Source organism: Hippocampus zosterae, chromosome 4 (assembly GCF_025434085.1).
Source record: "Hippocampus zosterae strain Florida chromosome 4, ASM2543408v3, whole genome shotgun sequence".
NCBI classification, from domain to species: domain Eukaryota; kingdom Metazoa; phylum Chordata; class Actinopteri; order Syngnathiformes; family Syngnathidae; genus Hippocampus; species Hippocampus zosterae.
In genome coordinates this window covers 17,281,159-17,304,418 of record NC_067454.1, presented here as the reverse complement: position 1 = coordinate 17,304,418, position 23,260 = coordinate 17,281,159, and the positions used below count along the sequence as shown (strand labels likewise).

Below are 23,260 nucleotides of genomic sequence, written 5' to 3'. Positions count from 1 at the left end.
CTACAGAGGCGCGATGTGGGAGGAAGTAGAAATATTTTGGGGAAACGAGGCAAAGTTTTTCAATCTCCTACTTTCATGGAGATGTCCACTTGAAATGGTGTTGTGTTATTGCTAGTGTAATAAATGAACCGCATTTGTGTCTGAATTACTATCATCATAAATATATACTTTATGCTTCATTTTTAAAGTGAGATTAAAGTCAACCCACTTACTCAAACAACTTTGCAGATTCACGTACAATTGTCAATCTCCCTCCCAAGCACGATCCATCTGCCCGCGCTGCGCGCAAATTGGGTCTTTGATGAGATACATATAGGTCGGATACATGCGACCTGTCCTTTCAGACTGAGCGTACGTTGTAAAAAAATCAGATACGTAGCTGGTCCAGGACCACATATGAAAGTGACTGGAGTTGGATTTGAAAAAATCTGAATCTAGCCATTGAGATTGTCATGAAAGTTTTTTTTTTTTAATTTTTATAAATGATTGAAAATCAAGTACTGGTCACATACAGGCCAAAAAATAAAAAATACATCTAATTCATGTGGCTTTTCCCTGCAGTCTGAAAGTTGGCAATGAAAAAGATGAACAGCTGCAAAAGAATGTTTTGTTTGAGTGTGCAGCAATGTGGCTGTGTGACAAGAGCAAAGGCTGTGTGTTGTGTTGATACCTAATCAAGTTAAGGTCAGGGGGTGATCTCTTGCCGGTGTTACGTTCCCACCGTGATGAAAGTGTGTCGATAGGAGGCAGCACAGAAGAGGAGGTAGAACTGCGCCTGGGCTGAGGAGTAGGCAGGCTGTTTCTGCTGCTCAAACCCTGTAAAGAGTAAATTATGTTTTAAGACTTGTCATCCTGCATATTATAATAAAACGTGCCAACAAAATGTACAATCATTTTAAGATTAAGATTAAGATATCCTTTATTTGTCCCGCAATGGGGAAATTACAATCAGAATTCAGAAAGGAAAAAACGCTGGGTAAGGAGAGGGGAAAAAAAAATTCTAACTTTGCCCAACTTTCTCTTATATTAAATAATCTAAGTGTAACAGTTGTGCGTCAACCACTACAATGGACCCTTCGGTGTATTGCCATTATTTATTTTCATGCCAAAAGACAAATCAAAAACTTGAGAGAAAAATGTAGGTTATTAGTATTTGTGCATGAAAGGGTTAAATACAAGAACAAGTCTTCATGCAACACAATCCACACACGGTTATATGACACTACAACTCAAAAAGAATGAGCACTCTTTTGAGGACAAAAATGTACATTTTCCTGACAGAGAAGACAGCTGGTTTTAAAGAGGAGTGAGAAAGCCCATATACGTGAAGATGAATTTTTTTCCTAAGATGAAGTAGCTCGGGAGTCTGGTTAGGATACCTCCTGGACGCCTACCTGGTGAGGTGTTCTGGGTTAGATATTTATATATTTATACACACACACACACACACACACACACACACACACACACACACACACACACACACACACACACACACACACACACACACACACACACACACACACACACACACACACAGTATTAGATATTTGCCAGTGGAATTATGCAAAAACTACATACTGTGAAACTGTAGTGATATGGTGCATGACGCAAGCAGATCAGGATAAAGATATGTTCTGAGTTTTTTATTTTACAGCTCACTTGAATTGCAGTGCTCCAATTACCATCACCTACTTTTAAGGAGGAGATGAGTATTAACTGGTAAATTACTGAGTCAAATCAAAATATTGTACAGTATTTAGAATTGTTCTACCATGGTGTGGTTGTGCGCTTCACTGAAAGCCATTCGACTTTTGCTCATGTATTTTTACAATACGTATACCCACCTTAATGGTTTTACGTTCACTCCTCTCTACTGAGTCATCCATCTCATCACAGGGGTAAAAGCCGGGGAATGGGGTGAAAGGGTTGACCCGGGGCCGGCACGACCCTGAGAAGGTCCCCATGAGGTTGGAGATGCCGTGCAGGGTTGAGATTGTTTGGGATGACAAGGACGAGTCCATCATCAGTTCTGACACCAGGTTTCTGGCCTCGTTGATGACTGACAGGTCAACGCCATTGCCGCTCGCAGCACCCTGATATATAAGAAGGTGGAGTCGTGTCAAGGCAGCATTAGAGATCTATGACAATGCTGACGTATTTGAAAGAAGACATAACACGTTTCACTCAGTTAGTCCCATGGTGCAATGTGCGTGGAACCATTTCTACAGTTTAAGACTGATCATTGTATGCAACCACCTCATTCAAAAAGAGTGTCAGTGTGATCAGTAAAAGAGTTAAGTATTAGCATTGCAAAAAAGTCCTGAGTCTATGACTAAGTAATATAATAAGCAGTACTTAAATTACCGGTAAGCTATAAATTGCTGGCGGTAGGACTCCAACAATTAAATTACACAAAAAAAAGGTCAAAGCAAATTCTTTGCCTTGGATCTTCGCAGGGATATTTAGTTTTCCACACAGATTACTGTTGCAGCAATAAGGCAAGAGAAAAGAGCCCTTAAGACTGAGAATGTATATTATTTGGGGTCACTTTCAATCGCTTTATTGAACAAATGACAAAACCCAAACATGCATGGGGAGAACAAGCAACATGAAGACATTACAATGAACCAGCAGCTCCTAGCTGTGCAGCAGCAGACCTACTAAGCACGACAATTCCTGTGCATTTTCAGTGTGGTTCAAGTACCTTCACAATAAAATATATATATATATTTCTTTAGTTCAACTTCTTTCTAAACTTGGTCATACAACACTATGTTTAAAATTTGAAGCAATATAGTTTTCCTTACGATCTGGCTCAGTCGCAATGTTTTTGTTTGGATTCATATTGTATATTATTCAAAAAATAGTGTCTGTGTATTCACTTTCTGTTGAATGAGTTATTTTACATTTTAAGAATAGCAGGAGTGTATAAATGTCATTAGGTTTAAATGAATATTTAATACCAGAAAGGAGACAGGACTATTAATCTCAGTGAACCCCAAAAGCGTCCTATAACATATATTGATAAAACAGTAACAGAATGAGATTTTGGGCCGTGGGAGCAAAATTCTTTGACAGAGTAAACAAATAGTTCTTAGAGGAGTGGGAATGTCTGAGTGTGATAAAATGTGGCAAGTCAACAAAGTCAAGGTCATTATGTACCAGCTTTCAAACAGTGCATGTGCATGTGCATGTGCATGTGTGTGTGTGTTTGTGTGTGTGTGTGTGTGTGTGTTGAAGTACCAGCAACTGGTGATTTGAAGCCACCTTTTATTAGGGTCAATAAGCATTTTTGATACAGTATCTGTATGTGCAACGAGAGACATTACTGACCTGATACTGTGGTTTATACCAATGCTTTAGATCCCAGTCCCACAAGATCATCTGGAAAGGAGAGTTACAAACATTCTTAGAAAATAAGTGGGTGCTAATAGCATGTAGCATAAAACTTTACAGACTAAAAGCTAAAACAAACACTCATTGCAGATTTTCACAGCGCAGTACTGGAAGGTCAGCATGAAGGAAACCATCTGTTAGTCCATTCTTATTATTATCTAAATCCACAGAGATGTACGTGTGTTTACATGAAGGATTTGATGCACAGCATGATACACTTCACACAGCAGGTATGCTAATGACCGCTGCCTTACTGAAAGCAGACTGAGGAGGAAAAGTAAACCACCAAAACCACAGCAGTGCAGCTACAATGGAGCTATGGGGATCTTATCTGGTGGCAACTACGTCAATCGGCCGCATTTCCATGCTATCTGTCGGTAACCAAACAGCAGTTGCGCACCAGAACAGAATACTGTTCAGTCAGTTAGAGCATGTTGCGTAACATCACACCACTGGGCCTCAAATGACCCAATCTGCAGTTTAGATTGTGACTAACTTGACGAAGAAATATCCATGTAATGTAGCACTCGAACTTTGTCGTCAAAACACATGACCTTATTAGGTTTTGCTTGTTTTGATTGGCAAACTTATGTTTTCGGAAATTAAAGTAAGTATGTTGGTCATTCTAGAATTGGAGGATATTTTGTGTCCCGCACCAAAAAAAAAAAATCCACGCACAAAATGGAAAAAAAAACATGCACAATCACTAAAAGTGATTCCGAAATATTATTTAAATAACCTAAAATAACCACCCCTGAAATGACTTTTTTCTCAACATCAAGACAGTTAGTTCTCTCTTCTATTTTTATGTTTTACCACAATTGTGTGTGTTACCTATGCAACGCTGTTACTCATATAATCCAGATTGTCTTTTTTTTTACATATTGCTAAATTTGTTCTTGACCAGTTAGCATAGCAGCTAAAACAGCAAGCATGTATTCTGACATCAGCACTAATTGGTAACCCTTTTTTAAAATCAGATTGCTAAATTTGTTCCTGACCAGTTAGCATAGCAGCTAAAGCAGCAAGCATGCATTCTTACATCAGCACTGATTTGTAACCCTCTTTATTTACCAGTACCATATTACTAAAATGTCATTTGTTTTCAAATAAAATGTGACAGTTTTTTAAAAAAATGATAGCAAAGGAAATATATTCAGCTATATTGTTGAAATATGTTTCTTGGGTGCCTCAGTAGCTGTAACAGGGTTGGATCAAGCAACAGCAAAACATGATGTATGGCAAATAAAATATTTGATTAAAAGTGTAGCTTAGCTGGACGAATCAAATGATTTGATCTGTTCCCTGTTTCACTTGTAAAAAATAACAAATTATAAAAGAAATTATCACCTCAAAAAATATTAGTGCTTGAATTGACAGAATCTTCAGAAGTGCCCAATGTATTTTAATATAACCTTAAGCCAAGATACATGTGGTTCACTGTCTTAAATATAGGCCTATGAGTTAATTGTAACTGGTTAACAACCCCAGCTTCACTCTTGCAGCCACAAGAGGGCGAGACACACACATTTGCTTATGCCTTGGTGCAGAGTATCCCAACCTTTACATACAATATCTTATCTCTGAAAAATCTCAAGCCCAGCTCAAAACTAAAATGTCCCAGAATTATACATACAGCATTCAAATACTGTAATTATGATATTGATCTTTACTCTCACAAATGAGTACTAGTTGAACACAAAGCTATCATTCTTTTGTATATATGGGAATGGTGGATCCATAGGTTAATTAATTGTACGTTAAGCCATCTAGAACAAGTCACAATATGTCACATGCAGAGAAAGAGCAACAAAGAACAATTATTTATTGTAAATAAATGTATTAATTTTCAGACAAATTCTGTGAAACTGGACAACTTTCCACAGAACACCTGATGACCACGCATGGCACATTAATGTGCTGGTGCACAGTGGTTGTGAATCACTGACTTAGAATTGAGAAGCTAGTAAGAAGTAAATTAATAAGTGTAAATGAGTGCAGATTTTCATATGACCCTAATTGTCAATTATGATGCAGTGTGTAAAAAAGAAAAGATAGACATGTAAAATAGCGCCACACAAATGTGACAGAAATTCAAATAAATAAGTTGCAATACAAAATGTGTTTTTTTTCCAGAAGTGTATGTAAACGAGCATCACATGCTGCATGTGACATGAATACAAGTCCAGATTGTTCCATAGTAGAGTGGCACAATCCCGTCTCCTCTAATCATCCACTGCTTCGTTGATCAAAGTGGCATATTGGGTGTTTGTCATCAGAATCTGGATATTGGTGCCAAACATTTAATATGGCAAAGAAGCCCTTGCCATGGCAACTAGACACAGAGGCCAGTAAAGGGTGGGGAAAGAAAAAAACAAGGCAACAAGATGGCAGGAGATGGCCAGAGGACCGAGTAGGGTTGTTAACTTGTTGGCCCTCTGCCTGTCGACGGAGCAGCATGGTGGATCTGGAACAAGGCAGTAGACGTGAAGTCAAGAACATCAAGAAGAACACGTAATTTAAGACAGGAAGTACAGAAAAAGGTGGTGACAGTTACAGTTTCTACTGAACCTTTCAATCATACACCATCGATTTTGAGTACCACTTGTCCGCATCTGGGTTTTGTGTAAGCAGGAGCCTATCCCAACTGACATTGGGCAAGCGGCGAGGTACACCCTCGGCTGGTCACTAACCAATCGCTGGCACTTACAAATAACCATTCACACTCACAATAAGACCAATGGGCAATTTCGAATCTTCAATAGGGGTTATGCATTTATACATTTGGCAAAACAGGAACAAACACCCCCTTCCAGTTCAAGTCACTGGCAGAGCCTGACTGCAGGGGATGTCGACAAGCACGGGTGGAAACATCTACAATAGAGGTGGAATGAACTCAATTAGTCATCAACTTCATCGATCATTCATTTTGATCATCGATTAATTCTTTAGAGACCTAAAATTTTTCTTCCTCTGCATCCTCAACCGAAGCAATAGCGTTCGCGTGGTTTTGTCATTGACTGGTTAGCAGGTCTACCTAGCAAGTCTGCCACACAGTGCAGAGCTGCAGGGTTCGATTCCATCTACGGCCTTCTGGTGTGGAGTTTGCATGTTCTCCTTGTGCCTTCATGGGTTTTCTACGGGTACTCCAGTTTCTTCCTACATTCCAAAAATATGCGTGGCAGTTTAATGGAACACTCAATTTTATACTATTTATTGTTTTGTTTTAACAGTTATAATGTAAAGAGGTCCCTTTGGAATTCTGATGACCGTATTGCTACATGATCCAGGAACTGGAAAAGCTGGTACCAACATTACCACATAGGTCACAACACAGCTTAGTGTATTTGCTGGAAAGGGGAAGAAATGGATGATCGTTCAATGAACAGGACATATTTTCTTCAGTGATGTTATGACAACATGACATGATGGTATGGATGGGGTGACAGCCAACTCAGCTGTTCTCACATGCCAACTTGCTTGCATAACAACAATACAATACTTCTCACACCAAACACATTTGGGTGTACAAGGACATGCTTGCATTCTGAAGTCATAAGAAAACATGTCAACACCTCTAATTGTTTGTGGAAGTATATATATGTGCATTTGATCAACATTAAAAGAATCATGTACAGTAGCACATTGATAGACATACACACGACAGACATACACACGAAACACGATCACAAACATGATGGCCTTCAAGCACAAAGACAAAAAAAGTAGGACAGTGAAAAAAAAACCCAAAGCACTCAACATGAGTGCAGTCGTAAATATCTCTTAACAGGACTCAATAAACTTGTGCAAGCTATAAGAGGGCCGGCTAGTTGCACCTGTGTGTCATATTGGCGAGGCTGTAGCACTGTGGTGTGAGAGGACGGACCTTGCTCAAACCGATAAAAACATGTTAACTAGAGCGTGTGTGAGCGGGAGGGTGGGCCAAAGAACAGGTATCAATGGCAGGCAGGACATTTGTATGGAGGTGGGTGACCGTGCTGACGTCAGTCTGCAGCGACGCGTGCTGATAATGAGGACTGAGCTGCGGCTGCCAAGACACGCACAACCACAGCAAGGGAAAAAAATGATATGGAATAGAACATAGAAAATGGCCAGAGGTCTGCAGTTAGTGTCTGTGTTTTTCTGTTCCACAAGTCCTACAAGTCTTTGGAGGGAAAAGGGCTGATTGGGCCTACTTTGGGCAGTTTCACTTGGGGGTGTACTCACTTTTGTTGCCTGCCGTTAAGACATAATGGCTGTGCTGAATTAACTTTGGAATAGAGTCAGTTTACACTTATGCAACCTGTACACTGACTACATTTTAGCACAGTGTCATTTCTTTTGTGCTGTCCCAGGAAAAGATAAAAAATATTGACAAAAATATGACTGTACTCACTTATGTGGACTTGCCAGAATGAGTCATCTAAGTGTCTAACTGTCAGCATTATCAAACTTTTGTATCTGGACAGGGAATGTTTTAAAAAACATTGTACATGTTCAGTAGCCACATATGTGTACAAGTATTACACTATTACACATGATTACAAAAAAAACTTTTCCCTTAACTTTATTGACAAACTTTTTAATGTAACCCAATTTAAGTTAATCAATGTAATACTCAAACACAATAAAACTTCTCTTTGAAGACAAGTCATGACATGTACAATAAAGCAGTTAAGGAAAGACAACCTGCCAAATCCACAAAGTTGCAGTGTGAGATTCGAATGTGTGTCCCAACGTTGAGACAGTGCCAGATAGAAAAATGCATAAATTGCGTAGAGGTGCAACGATTAATCAAGAACTAATTGATTATCAAATTAATTGATCATTTTTGATAAGCTAATCATTTTGATACCTTTTCTCATTAATAACTCCCCAATTCCTCAGAATTCCAGCATTTCAAAAATAAATATTCAACTTCGTGTTGAAAAATAAAACATTTACTTTTACTTTTGAAAACAATGATCAACATTTCTGTCCACCTTACAGACCAAATCGGAATCGGAATCATAATTCATGCTGGAACCTCTCCCAGCTGTCTTCAAGCAGTAGGCAGGGTACACCTTGAAGTGGTTGCCAGCCAATTGCAGGGCAAACATCAACAAACAACAACCATACACACTCACAATGACAACCGGGGACAAATTAGAGGATTCCATTAACCTACCATGCATGTTTTTGGAATGTGGGAGGAAATCGGAATAAAGCAAAAATCAAAATTGCAATTACATACCAATTCATCGTCCAGCCCGAGCGGGTCACGTGGAATAACCCCGAGGGACGAGATAACCATTGCGGTCTGCGGGCACCGGGATTTGTACAACACAGCCAGCTTCCAATACGAGCAAAAAGAAGCAGGCTTGGAGAATGGGAAGCAAGAAAGTTGGGATAGCTAGTGAGTGTATTTACTTGTTTATAGCTGTTGAACTGTAATCCAAGATAGTCTTTAGCATGAGCCAAATTTTCAGCAAAACCCACCAAATGGACTGGCGATGTTCATGAATTATTACTTATTTCTGTCAATGGAAGAGGAGTCCCTCCTCTTCCTTGTGGTGCTGTAAATTATGCAACTACGTTTGTATCCCATCATCAAAGTCATGCAAGAAACGCAGGGCCAAAAGACATTTTATCTTCATTCTGAATGTGGCATAAACAATTACAATGGACCCTAAAGTGAAACTGCTGAAGATAGTGTACGGAAGCGCTTGTCATGGATGAGCGGAATGATCTGTGCTTTCCTTTTTGTTGCCTTGTTGGCAGTAAGAGAGGCTACTGTCTCATCAACCTTGTTGTTTGCTGTGTATTGGTGACAGTGTGATAGAGGCAGTCAACAAAATTATAAATGTGATTCAAAGAAGTGTGCAGCAAATTGTACAACAGAGAGAGTCAAGTTTCAAATGACAGTGTGATGTCAGACAAATTTCCTTGAATCAGTTTGGTGTGGCAAATGAACTGATGAATTATCAATGAAACTGAAACAAAACAATAAACACCTGAAAAGGCTGATTTATTTATTATTTTTTTTATTTTTATTTTTAAGAACACAAAGTTATGGTGTGTAGATAATATGTGTAATAAGTAACGAGGTCGGCTTTATCTGTGTACATTTGCTGAAAATTGTCAAATATTGCCCATTTGACTGATTAATTTGGCCAATGTTTAAAGGGACATAAGTGGTCTATTTTATTGGGCGGACGATTGATCTATCAGGACCGATATTTGATCAAGAAATATGGCTACATACATCTCATGATTGGACAGTTTTTTTTTAACTCAATGATTGGTCATCGGCTCTAAAATTTTGACTGCATAAAGCTTAGTTGCAGTCCTAAAAAATGTTTTAAAAGTAAGAAGTGTTCATGGCACTCGACAAGCTGTATGGAAAGTGTGACGCCAGTGAATGTCCATTAGCCCCCAAACAGGAAACAAGAACAGGAAGTGTATTATTTTTCCAGTCATAGAGCCCTGGAAATGAACCCTAGACTTAACTCTGCCAATGACTGCATATTACTTTTTTTCCTTCCATTGCTTCATTTATTGTTTTTGCGGGCCAAATAATTTCCGAGTCTAATAATTGTATGTCATGTCAAGCAAAAGATTAATATACAAGAATGTTAGGAAGACACCTTGCCGTCCAATCTTCCAGTGCAAGCAACATGTATTGGAGATGACCGACGGCTTACACAAATATGACATTCATTGTCCTCCAGGTGGCCGGTCCTCCAAGTGTCGGCAGGGCAACCTGGCAGGTCCATGAAAATTATTTGACAAGGGAAAATAACGAGGCAAAATGTCATCCATCTTGCTTTCCTCACTCAACTTTCAGATGCTGTGCACTCACACTGTACAGTGCACTTGTTTGCTACTTGTCCTACTTGGAATGAATCCAATGTGTTTAATATACTGTGCTGATTAGGGATACTCCGATCGATTGGTGGCAGATATTTCATTCATTCATTCATCTTCCGAGCCGCTTGATCCTCACTAGGGTCGCGGGGGGTGCTGGACCCTATCCCAGCTGTCTTCGGGCAGTAGGCGGGGGACACCCTGAATCGGTTGCCAGCCAATCGCAGGGCACACAGAAACGAACAACCATTTGCACTCACACTCACACCTAGGGAGAATTTAGAGTGTTCAATCAGCTTGCCACGCATGTTTTTGTTTTTGGAGCACCCAGAGAAAACCCACGCAGGCCCGGGGAGAACATGCAAACTCCACACAGGGAGGCCGGAGCTGGAATCGAACCCGGTACCTCTGCACTGTGAAGCCGACGTGCTAACCACTGGACTACCGGGCCGCCTGGCAGATATTTATCGGTCGATATTGAAAAAGTATGTGATCGGTGAATGTGATCAAAGCCTTTAAAGGCTGATCGATCACCCTATATATCTAATTGTTCTGGTAAGGTATTGAAAAACGTTCAATCTCTCAATGTTTGATTATTTTACATTTTACCCACAATGCATGTCCCGTTGCCAATCAAGTCAAGGAATTGACATAGATGCCACTATTTCACACACAACGTAAAGTTATGGTTCACCTAAAACCGAAAATGAAAAAGAGTGGTGCAGGTAGAACACTTTCATGGCATTTGAAAAAATACAGGTATGTCAAAAATCTGAGCCGTGCCCGCTGCCTCTGACGCTGTATCGCGTTATGGGGCTTCTCATACAACATACGGTATTACTGAAACACAAAAATATGGCAGGATTGTCAAAGGAGGAAATAGTGTGTATCACAGACAGCAAGAGGGTAAAAAAAAACAAAGGAGAGTGTGGATATTTTGAAAGGCTGATAGCAATGATCAATTGGCCCATTTACCAACTGCACATGTGCATTTCTAAGACAGAGGGTCTCTCCGCTTTGCTTTATAGCCACACGGACAGGGAAAAGCTGGTTAAGCTTTGCACTCTGTCAACTGAAGAGAAGTAAAAATAAAACATTAAGTTTTGTTCTCAACTCTGTGCGATAGACAGTGGGAAGATTTTGTGGCATATGTGCCAGACCATTTTAAAACAGAAATGATATAATATCCTACTGTTTCCTTGACTGCTAAAACTTGTACTAACCATTAAAGCCATGAGTATGTACTGTATTGAAATGAGACACCACATATCCAAGAGGAAACCCCCACACCCTTGGTTTTGGGCCTGGGTTTTATCACAATGCGCAACGTTCCTGCCTCTGCTGTCACTCTCTCGGGCTGCTTTTAGTTGAGATCAAGCACTTCAAATTTACAGTACATATTTCAATGATTTGGTTTACTCTGTTACCTGTTATCTACTGAACTTACTGTAGACTGTCAGTCCATGCTCCAAAAAGGGGCTAAAACAATTTGTGTTGCAGCTTGAGGAATTTTTAGATGACAACTGATAAACCTTTGGAAGAAGAAAAAAATGACCACAATATTTCATTAATACTTTTTAATGACAACTCTATTTCATTTCATCGAGTTTTCAAACTTGAGCTAGATATGGTCAACTCATGGGCAGCTCTGAGTGTGCTGACTTTATGACTCCTCGCAACTCAGTTTGAATAGTACACAATGCACTTCTGTCTGTCAGCTAATAAAATAAAAGATCTAATCATCTGTTGTTGCATAATGTAAAATTTGCTACAAGTCAAGAATCAAATGGTCACTTTTTACAAAAGTCTGCACTGAAGATGGTTTAGAAAACATGCAGGCTATCGAGAGTACATGACCTTTTTCAAACTTTGTTTGCAAAGTTTGAAAAAGCCAATTTGAAATCTCTTGCAAGGGCAGAGGCTATTCAACTTGAGGTTTGCAGATGGATTTCAGAACTAGTCCAGTAACGTTATGCCTTTTTCAGTTCAATCAAACTGTAATTTGACAAGTACTGCGTAGCATTACTAGAGACAGACATTTCAGTTCAGCATTGACTCACGGGTGCCAGACACAGCGGAGCTCACAAGAACAACAAGCACGACACAGGCCGACGTAAATGCCACAATCTGGCTAAGGTCAGCCCTTAGACGTCAGTGATGAACTTTTTACCACAATGGTATGTTTCATATTCAAACCGCCCATAACTTTTTGCAGGCGACATCAAAAGTCTGCAGGCGACGATCAGTGTTGCCAAAACAGCCCTAGTACACTACTTGCAGGATTACGGCAAGCATAAATACACCACAACGATGCATTTTAGTGGGATACGCGCAATCATCCTGGTGTCTGTTTCTCTTCTCTGCTAATTGAATTGCAAGCTGTCGAGAAAGCTACAAATTGAAGCAAAATGGAAGAATGTGACCGCACAAACGGCTTCAGGATAGCTGAGTTAGAGAGGATTTATTTGGACGAGCTGTGCCTGTAAAATTTACAGTGGAACCCACACCGCACATTGAAACTTAACTGTCAAATGAATGGTACAAGGCTCAAGTAAACATTCTGTTTTATTGTGTTGACATGGAAGAGCTCATATAATTCTGCATCCCTATATATACTGTAGGTGCTGACAGTTTTATCAGAGCTTACATTTTTTGCCACGCTGGACCACAGCGATTCAACTACAGGCAGGCCTACGATGGGAAGTAATGACGCATGTGCAGAGGGCTCCCAATGTTTTAATAAAAGTGCCATTTACGTAGGATTGTATTTTTGCACAGGGTATTTGTATTTTAGTTTGTTTTTATCTTTTAGTCACAAATTGTTTTCTATACAACATGTGTTTTAGAACAGATGCTAGCGTTTTTTTGTTTGGTTTTTTTTTTCCCATTAATGTGGCAAGTAACTCCACCTTACAGGCCTATTTCCTAGTTTGAAGCGAGGGAGACAACCGCCGGCCACAAAGTCATAAAAATACAGCCAGCATACAGTCCACATGTATTGGGATTGTGTTTTAGAACATTCATTCATTCATTCATTCATTCATCTTCCGAACCGCTCAATCCTCACTAGGGTCGCGGGGGGTGCTGGAGCCTATCCCAGCTGTCTCCGGGCAGTAGGCGGGGGACACCCTGAATCGGTTGCCAGCCAATTGCAGGGCACACAGAGACGAACAACCATTCGCACTCACACTCACACCTAGGGACAATTTAGAGTGTTCAATCAGCCTGCCATGCATATTTTTGGAATGTGGGAGGAAACCGGAGCACCCGGAGAAAACCCACGCAGGCCCGGGGAGAACATGCAAACTCAGGGAGGCCGGAGCTGGAATCGAACCCGGTACCTCTGCACTGTGAAGCCGACGTGCTAAACACTGGACTACCGGGCCGCCCTATATACAAGCCTAATACTTGCATATATTTTTTTTTGTTCCACAAAGGAGAATGTTGAATATTGTTCAGATATATGAAGCACATTCCAAAGGGTTTGTTTCCATTGATGCTTTCATGTCTAAAAATAACCAGCTTACCCTGATAATAAGCTAGGTTCATGGATAAAAAGAGAACAAGTTTGTTCTTATATCACTTTTTTTATATGTTTTAAATCAGTAAATCTGCGGTGGCTTTACAAATAAAACCCAATGTAACAGCATTCAATTGTGTTTATTTGGAGTTACATTTAATTAGAATAGCTTTATTTACAGAAAAGCCATATTTACCGTATCAACGAATTATATAATTCCAAAAAAGTAATATATCGCTCTCTGTCGAATCATTGGGCCTTATATCGATCCACATTGTATCGGTCAAAAATGCATTATTAAACCACTACAATACACCGTTGCACAGTTGTTTCTTAGGGTAAAATAAGCCGCATGATCTGATCTTCCTGTCTTCTACATGTACTAGCCAATTCCAATCATGCTTTCAAAGGTAGCGTTTATCAAAGACTCCACCGATGCCATGGGACAAAGGTGATCTCACTGCAAATGTTTTCGATTGAAGCAGTGCCGAGGCAGCCCCAGACGGGACACATTTTCTGAATGTCAACTATGGTAGTGGTGGTTGACATTTGCGTCAGGTTGTCTTTCTTTACATTGTTTGTAAGTGAAGAAAACACAAAACCCCATACTGTCAAACTTAACTAAGTGAAGGATTTCTTTTTTAAATAAATCAAATCTTTACGTGCAAGGCTTCGTCTTCCACACGAGTCTGTTTGGAACTCTGTGGTTGGGAGGCATCAGTGCAGCAGGAAGGTTATACCTGATATGGACATGAGAGCGAGATGAGAGACTCAAAGCCTTGTAAGGGAACATCTGGTTTTATCGTGGAATCAGTGCAAGCTCCTCTCATAAACACAACGCCTGAGCCCGGCAGCTCTGGCCAATAACAAGCATGTGAACACAAACGCCATCCATCAGAGGCGAGCCATGAGAGGAGGAGTTAACAGGGAAGTGGAAGCGAGAGATATAGGGTGAAAAAAGAGGGAGAGAGAGAGAGAGAGAGAGCAACAGTGATCAAGTCAATCATTTACAAGCAAGTGAACGAAGAAGCATTTGATTTCTCATGCATGCAATGCACTTCCTTTCTAAACTGTGGCATTCATTGAGGTAGACTGTGAAATGTGCCACCATGAAGACAAAAATATGTACAGCCCAGAGTCTTGTAATACATTTGTGACAAAAATGCTATGGCAGAAAGGACTGATTTCTGGTAATGTGCTCCACAGCAACAAAGGCCACGTTTCAGGCAGCCCTTTCCTCCTCTTCCAATCAGAGTGAGTAGGCCTGGGTTGGCTCGCAGAGGTAAAGGTCAGAATTGCTCTGGCTCCCTAACATGCCTCAAGCACAATCTAGTGATTCTGACTGCTGTTTGTGCACAGTAGAGATACAAGCTGACAAAAACTGGAGTCGATGATACTGGACCACAAGGTTCAGAGACCTTTGATGGAGTTTTAGTTAATACATGGAGGAGTGTCAAATGATGCTAACCTGCCACAACACTAAATAGGGCTTGACTATTAACCGAAATGTAATTGTGGTTTAAATTTTGGCTTCTCTTGATCTTTAAAACGTTATAATGGAAGAAAAATGATTAATGTGCAGAATAGCGTGGTGCATTCACAGGTTGTGAAGATACCCTAAATTCACCATGTTGCTTGCGTAAAGTGTGTGATTCTGCATCCCTGAGAGTCCTTTAAGGTGTTTAATTAGACCACAGATGGAATTTACGGTACTGTACCATACAGACAACAAAAGAAATGATACACATTGTGTCATACAAAAATGTTGGGTTTTTTTTGTTTTTTTTAAACATCGCTACTGCGAATGCTAAAGTCAAGACGGGATCACAATCGAATGCAAAAAGAAAATTAGCATCGACTTCAGGAGTGGTAGTCCTTCATTGTGAATGAATATTCACACAGGTAAGTTAAGACTATTCTAAGGCACCAATTCTTCCTAATTTGTGAAAAATGTGATATTAATAGAGTTCAATCACAATTTCTTCTATTCTCATTCCAAGTGTGTACATCAGGGGTGCCCGAACTTTTTGGATCGAAGATCTACTTTTCGATCAACTAACCTCACGGGATCTACCCTTACCGGTGCGCGCACGCACGCACACACACACACACAAATTTGAGATTTATCTGCTTTATTTTATTTTTTAAATATTTTTTTGTGAAAATGAGACTGATAAGATGATTAGTGTGCAGTGTATATTAACAGAAAAAATATATTACTAACATGTACAAAGACACACAAATGGTTGTTTGTTTTTTTCTTCTCGACACTCCTCGGATCTACTTGGGACCTGTCTTAGATCTACCTAATGGGCACCCCTGGTGTACATCATTCATACATGGCACCATGTTGCCACAAGAGGCAACAATGTGCAGGAACATCTGGGTTTTCCCCATTGCTATGATGGAAAGATTATTTTAGTATATTCTAATTTTAACTTTCTTACTAACTGATTTTCTTGTTGTTCTTTCAAGTTCTATTTATTGTTTTCAAGGATTCAAGGAATTTTTACATCCTCAAAATTCTATGATACAAAGATCCAAGAACATTTGATTGTTGTACCAACACACATTTCCTCATGACATGGCAGGAAATACAATCCCCGAGATCCCAAGTTAGCGTAGTAACTCCCAAGACTCGAGAAAATAACAAGATAAAATAAATATGATCAATTGATAAGGGCGATGCTTATTGAAGGCATCAATGTGTGCAAAGATGTAAGGCATCAACAATGTAATTATAGCAGAATGAAAATGCAAAGGGCTTGAATTTCACATATTTAAAAGGTCACAGAAAGAATGGACCGTTTAAGAATAGTGTTCAATGTGCAGGGATGAAATGGCATGAGACAGTTTTGAGCAGTTGAATTTGTTGAGTAAAGTTGAGTAAATACAAAGTTTTGAAATAAATGAATAATCATTTTAATCATCATGATTTCAATCTCAAGCAAAAAAAAAAGACCATTATCTTTGCCGTCATGGTCCGGGACTAATATGAATTGCATCAAATAACATGAAACAAGAACAGCATATACTGTAGATAGACATGTCAAAAGATAATAATCTTCAGTTTTGATTGACACCATCAGAGAGGTATTCATTTCACAGGATGTTTGTACATTTGCAAAGGTGATGTGTTGAACTTAACTGCATCACACTGAAATCTGCTTCTATTAATATGGTTACATTATTTAAATACATTGTAGGGACAGACAATTAGAAACACCTCTCACGTATGACTGACGCTGTGCAGGATAGAAGAGGTTTGGAGCTTCACACTGCCATCGATAAATCATTGTCAGACCTCGACAGACAAAATTTGACAAGAGTGTAGGTCAGAACATAACGCAGGAACCACTTAAGACCAGATTTCGCATGGTCTGCCGCATGGTGTGCTGGTACGTCGCCCGACTGTGAGATGAGTCACAGAAACAGACCTGAGTTCGGTTTACTAAACAGATTCAAGACGAGCAAAGGTACCTTACATTTACAGCCAGTTGCTGCTTTGTCAATTAAATGCCCAATTTTTACAAAGAGAACTGAAATTCACTTTTCCTGAAGTAGACTTTTTACAATATTCTGGTAACTTGCGTGATTAAATGTACAGCAGCAATTATCTCTGTGAAGTTTGGTATGATGTAGCACAGGGGTGCTCAAACTTTTTGGATTGAATATCTACTTTTCGATCAACTAACCTCCCGGGATCGACCCTTACCGCCGCGCGCGCGCACGTGCACAGACATGCACACGCACACACACTCCCTGATGAGAAACAGCCTGAAACTGAGGCATGCAACGCACTTATGCAGCCTGTTAACTATCGTAGCTCACACGTACCGTTTTAAAGTGCTTCCCTGGGCCCTCCTAGATTCCTATTTTTTGCTCGTGCCCTCGGTGAATTGTACACGAAGCAAACTCTGAATGAGAATAATGACGATAAAAGATAAAGTGCAACAGTTCTGATCACAAGCTGCAATTGCAGACTGCTGAGAGCTAACAACCTCCGGTGACGTAATCACGCGCCACCGTAAATTCAAGATTTACCTGCTTTATTTCATTTTTAAATATTTTTTGGGTAAAAATGAGACTGATAAGATGATTAGGGTGCAGTGTACATTAACACAAAATATATATATATTATTAACATGTACAAAGACACACAAATGGTTGTTTGTTTTTTTTTCTCCTCGACACTCCTCGGATCTACTTGGGACCTGTCTTAGATCTACCGGTAGATCAGGATCTACCTAATGAGCACCCCTGACATAACATCTTGTTCGCAAACGACTGTTACACTGCACTTTCTGTATAATATCTCCACCATGCAAGTCATGTAATGTATCTTGGATCCATGTGTATGCCAGGCCAACTTCTATGGTCAGTGGCTGAGCGCCCACCACCAAATCCCCAGGATCTGTGAAGCTGTGTCATGCCCCCTGTTGCTCAAATGTGACATCAAGCCTATGATTTATCCACTTGATCCTCGCATACAAGTTCAACACCGATAAGGGCAAGTGAGGGTCACACAAGAGGCAGCAGCAGTACTGAAAACAAGATTGAAATATTTATAGGTGAAAGGCAACTATAAAAAGCTTTAAGAAAAGACTGGAGGTGCAGAAGTAAACTAATGGAAGACATTTGGGCGTCACCTTTTGGCATAAGTGCGTACATTGTGGCTTTACTTACTGTACTCGTTTAATGTGTTCTCTGCCAGCCATTATACATGCAATTCAATGGCCATTGTGCTGCTCCATCTGGTGTGCGCATAATACATAGTTCGGACATACCGTACAACATGTAGATTTGATGATGAAACACAAAGCCCGTCTCAAGTTAGCTAAAATAATATTTTACGCACAATTTTTTGCAGAGGATAAAGAATATATGCTTGGGAGCATTTTTTTAATGGTGTCTATAAATGTGACCCGGCACAGTAAAATGATTCGTAAATCACGCAGATTGAGATTGAGATACGAGGCAATCCTGGCTCAGTGGGTCAAACTTTGACCCAATTTATGAATTGAAAGTTTAATTTTCATGACATAAAGATCGTGTTCAAAATTAGCATTTTGCAAAAGGCACTCAACAAGTAATTAATTAATTACTAAGTAATAATTAATTAATCAGTAATTATGTGCCATTATAGCAAGAGTTGTTGCTTATTAACTTGCCCTTGTAGATAGCCACGCAGGGAATCCCCAACATACGGCTCAGTCATCAGTATAAAGATGACATTTCCCTGGAATCCATAAGCTTTTACATGTACAATCCCAGTGAATTGTAACATAGCAAGAGTTACTGTAATAAAGTTCAAGGTCAAGTTTAAGTCAACTTTATTGTCAAATGTGCTCTATAAAGTTCATGACCCTAAATTACTGGCCCGATTGGTCCATTGACCTTCGTTCGAGTAGCATAATGTGTAATCACAGATACATGCCAGCAAAGGAGCTGTACGATTAATTGAAAGTTAATCAGGATTTTGGTTTTGGCTACTCTCGATCTTTTAAAACATTATCAGAAAAACGATTAATGTGCAGAAGAGCGTGGTATGTTTACTAGTTCCCAACCTTTGTGGAAAATAACCTTGAATGCACTATGTTGCTTGTGTAGCAAGCATGTGGCGTATGTGATACTGCCATCCATGAGCGTTCTTTAATATTGACATTTTCTTTTCTTTTATCTTCTTTTCTTTTTTTCCTCTTTGAGCCTACCCCTACTCACATTATGTGCAGAGAGGCAATGTGTGCATGTGCATGTGCATGTGCATGTGCATGAGGGGCATTTGAGGTTCTGTGTGTAGTTGTGCACTGGGGGAGGGGTGCCTGAGCAGAGACAGTGACAGACTAAATAAAAAGTGAAGAAAAAGGGTGTGTAGACAAGCTTTTTTGTCATATCAGTTTTAAACTTTGATATTCAACTTTATTTTTACACATTACTCAGTTTGAAATGTTGCATTTATGGAAAATAGCAATGGTGCCGGTCAAAAGTTGGGGTTTTCATAGCACTGACAAACAGCGCTTCACAGTTCTTGCCCTTTTCAGTGGGATCTGCCCTCAGCTGCTAAACACACACAAGCCCTCTTCTGTAGCTGCGGCTGACGTCAACCGTCACTTAGCAACAGCCTTTTGGTGTAAAAGCTGCGGCGCTGACACCGTTTTCAAAAGGGGCACACAGAGAAAGACAGAAAAGAAAATTCTGAGAAAATGAGAAACAGCAAAATGGGATGGAACAAAGAACGTCTGGGGTGGGGGTGTGTGAAAATGTGCTTTGTCATGGTTAGAATGTAAGCCAAAGTGATAGGAAGGATCATTTTAAATTGTACACAAAGTGAAATGACAATGATCTGTCTTGTCTCTTCCTACAAATGATCATCAGAAAACTCTTATATCAGTTGGGTCATCTGGAGACTATTAACAGGCAATAAATTGAAAAACAAAACATTTACTACATTCTTCCATTCAAGCATGGACTCCCACTGTCACTTCAACATTCTCTTTCCTTTTCCCCTGTCAGTGGGTTGAGCAAACATTCAGTACATGCAAGGTTCAACAACCTCTTTCTGAACCTAAAAAAAAGCTGAGCCGCAGGAGCAGTTTCCATTGTAGGGAACATCTTTGTGCCTTTACAAGCTTTAAATATGAGCCCTTTAATGCCTGCTTGTGCTGCTCAGGGAACACGACATATTCACTTAAAAGCGTCATTTGATTTTGCAAGAGCGGGAACAGGCTCTCAAGAACAGGCAGAAAAAAGAAAAAAAAACTTGCTGATGATGTTGATCGTGCTGCATTCCTCTCTTCAGACCAAGAATTTGTGTCTCAACAAAGCACACTCTGCTCCAAGAATGAGCTTTTGACATCATTAAAAAAATAAATTCAAACAGATACAGTAGATGAGGTCAAGGATCGCATTGAGGACGCGCTACCTCAAAGATTAATTTATGAATTTGAGTCATGACAAGTACACAAATGAAGTACTAACAACATTAACGGCTCTAAGAATATGCTGTGAACGCTGTTCTGACAGCACCTCCTTAGACACCAGGGCCATTAGACCTGCTAGACCTATCATGAAAACTAAAGAGCTGCAAGCTAATTGCTGGTGATCATGACGCAAACCGTTACCACGACAACGTGAGTTTTGGAGTACCCGCTCCAGCATTTCCTCATCTGTTTGCACTCACACCAGCAGACTGACAATGCAGTCACTGCATCCTGTTTCACTCCAAACACGCCATCTCACGACACTTAACCCTTTCAAATGGCACACTTGCAATATCATCACAGCGGGATGAAATGTTTAACACATACATTGTCCACTGCGGATCATTTTACATTTATGCACACATAAGACAGTGGCATAAGTCACAAATGCTGATACAGCTTTTTATGTTATACACAGAATGTTCTCCTGTTTGCAACAGCGCTTGTGTCACTATCCATTGAGAGTTGCTAAGCAATGAATTAGGACATCCTGGTCTTCAAAGTGCAATTGTTACACAAGCCCCGCCACACTGCAGCTCACGGACTCGTTCGCTTTGACTACATTCAAAATTAGCACACTGCATACACGAGAGATGCTAAGGCGTTTGACAAGATTGATTTTAAATATACAGCATACAGTGCAATGATTAATGATTAATCTGTTCCAAAAGTCTGTCCAAAATGGAAAGGTGCAAAAATTAAAGCAATATTTCCCGCAGAATATACAATAAATCTTTATTCATATCGCGGTGCACTTTCACAACAGCTCCAGTTGCAACAATGCGCTTTACGGAACAGTTAACATAAAATAACAAAATACAGTAATGTAACACAACACATAACATAAGATATGGACAGTCACGCAATCCTAACCACTATTCCTGCATATGCCTTGTTGTTTGAAGCAGTTATAGATGAAATAGCAGAGAATCAACGTCTCCTTTTAGTAGTGGATCAGAGACATCATGATAACAGAAATACAATTACATGTAATCCGTTTAAGACACCTGAAAATAGTCACTCCAAATTCATTTTATAGAGAATAACTTGTTTGACGTAAAATAAATATAACAACGTCCATGTCGGATTCACCATGTCTGAGGAGCGAGGAGCAAGGAACGTCACAATTAAGAAACATGATATGAGCCCATTTTTTCTTTTTCTTTTTATTTTTTATGAAGATGCCAAGGGCTTGTGGTTTAGATTACACGAGTAGTAATCAGGGAAATCCGATAGGATAATCGATTCTCAAAAGAATCACTTCTTTCCGAATAGATACATGGAGCAGAAGTCAATGGGGTTTCCCTGACTTTGACGCGATACCTTTGATCGTTTTTACCATGATGTCAACTGTCAGATAAAACAATAACTTGTCCTATGTGGCAAAAATGAACCCGCAATCAAGTTAAAGTAGGCTTAAGATGGTTGGTCAACTGTCATGCATGCAGTCCAAGAGCATATTAGTTCGCTACACTTTAACTGTAAGAACTACGAATGAAGATGACTATTACTGTATCAACGATGGTGTTTACTGGAGTGTCTTCTGCACATAGATTGAGCCAGGAGCATGGATGTAAACAACATTGCGCATTACACTGCATAAAAAAAGTGGTTAAAATTGCATGACTCTCCGTGTTTTTTTTTTGTTTTATGTTAACTGCTATGTACAGCGCTTTGTTACAGCTGCAACTGTTGTGAATTATAGTCAAAGTGTAGCTGTCCGTAATGTGTCGTTAAGATAATAATGTACATAGCTAAATAATGGCTTCATGCTATGTAAATAAATATCGTATTGGCCCGAATATAAGACGGCCCAGATTATAAGATGACCCCATCTTTTTCAAGACTCAAGTTTGGAAAAAGACTTTTTGAACACCAAATTAATTTTTATACAGAAAATATTTACAGTACATCTGAAACAAATGATTATAACAATATATTTGAGAGAAAATGCTTGTTGTTTTGCCTCATTTAAATCTTAACATCTGAAGATTTAAATATGTAAACTAAAGTGCAATCACATTCGTAACTGAAAAGCTTTGGATTTTTTAAATGTACGTAAATTACATCGTAACTTCTCCTCAGCTGCCGGTTAACCTAGCTGATATTCGACCCACTTTTCTCCAGATCGTCGCTAAGTTTCTCAATTTTCTGTTATCTCTTCCATTATTTTCTTCTCTTTTCTTTCTTACAGCTATTTTTATTTTTCTTCTTCGTGCTACAGCTATTTTAATTTTTATTCTTCGTGACAGGGGTTCACTTTGGCCTGGAAAGTCAAGTTCAGCATTCGCGTCAATGATATCTGACGCCATCTCGCGTCGTGAATGGGTATAATGTCTAGACCTCGAATATAAGAAATAAGAAGACCTTACATTTGGGCCAATATGGTATGTACTGTATTGTATTGTATATTGTAAATATATTTTTAAAAGGTATTTTTCCAGTTTTTTTCTTAGTTTAAATAGGTCAAATAAATAAATGAGTAAAAATAAAAATCAATATCAATTGATACTCT

The 23,260-nt window shown here is 39.5% G+C and overlaps 1 protein-coding gene and 1 long non-coding RNA gene across 3 annotated transcripts in view; both read right to left on the bottom strand.

Annotated features, from left to right (window-relative positions):
• Positions 1-23,260, bottom strand: part of pde3b (phosphodiesterase 3B) — a 55,131-nt gene that overhangs the window by 13,885 nt on the left and 17,986 nt on the right. For both annotated transcript variants that reach the window (XM_052063617.1, XM_052063618.1), the window contains exons 2-4: positions 3,337-3,387; positions 1,848-2,096; positions 671-816 (exon numbers count right to left, since the gene is read on the bottom strand). In XM_052063617.1, coding sequence (XP_051919577.1) covers positions 671-816; positions 1,848-2,096; positions 3,337-3,387 — 446 coding nt within the window. The remainder of the gene's footprint in view (positions 1-670; positions 817-1,847; positions 2,097-3,336; positions 3,388-23,260) is intronic.
• The window catches only part of LOC127599616 (uncharacterized), an 8,811-nt gene continuing 1,525 nt past the window's right edge, over positions 15,975-23,260 (bottom strand). The window contains exons 1-2 of the long non-coding RNA XR_007962149.1: positions 19,349-23,260; positions 15,975-19,213 (exon numbers count right to left, since the gene is read on the bottom strand). The exon at positions 19,349-23,260 is cut by the window's right edge and continues 1,525 nt beyond it. This is a non-coding gene — a long non-coding RNA (uncharacterized LOC127599616). The remainder of the gene's footprint in view (positions 19,214-19,348) is intronic.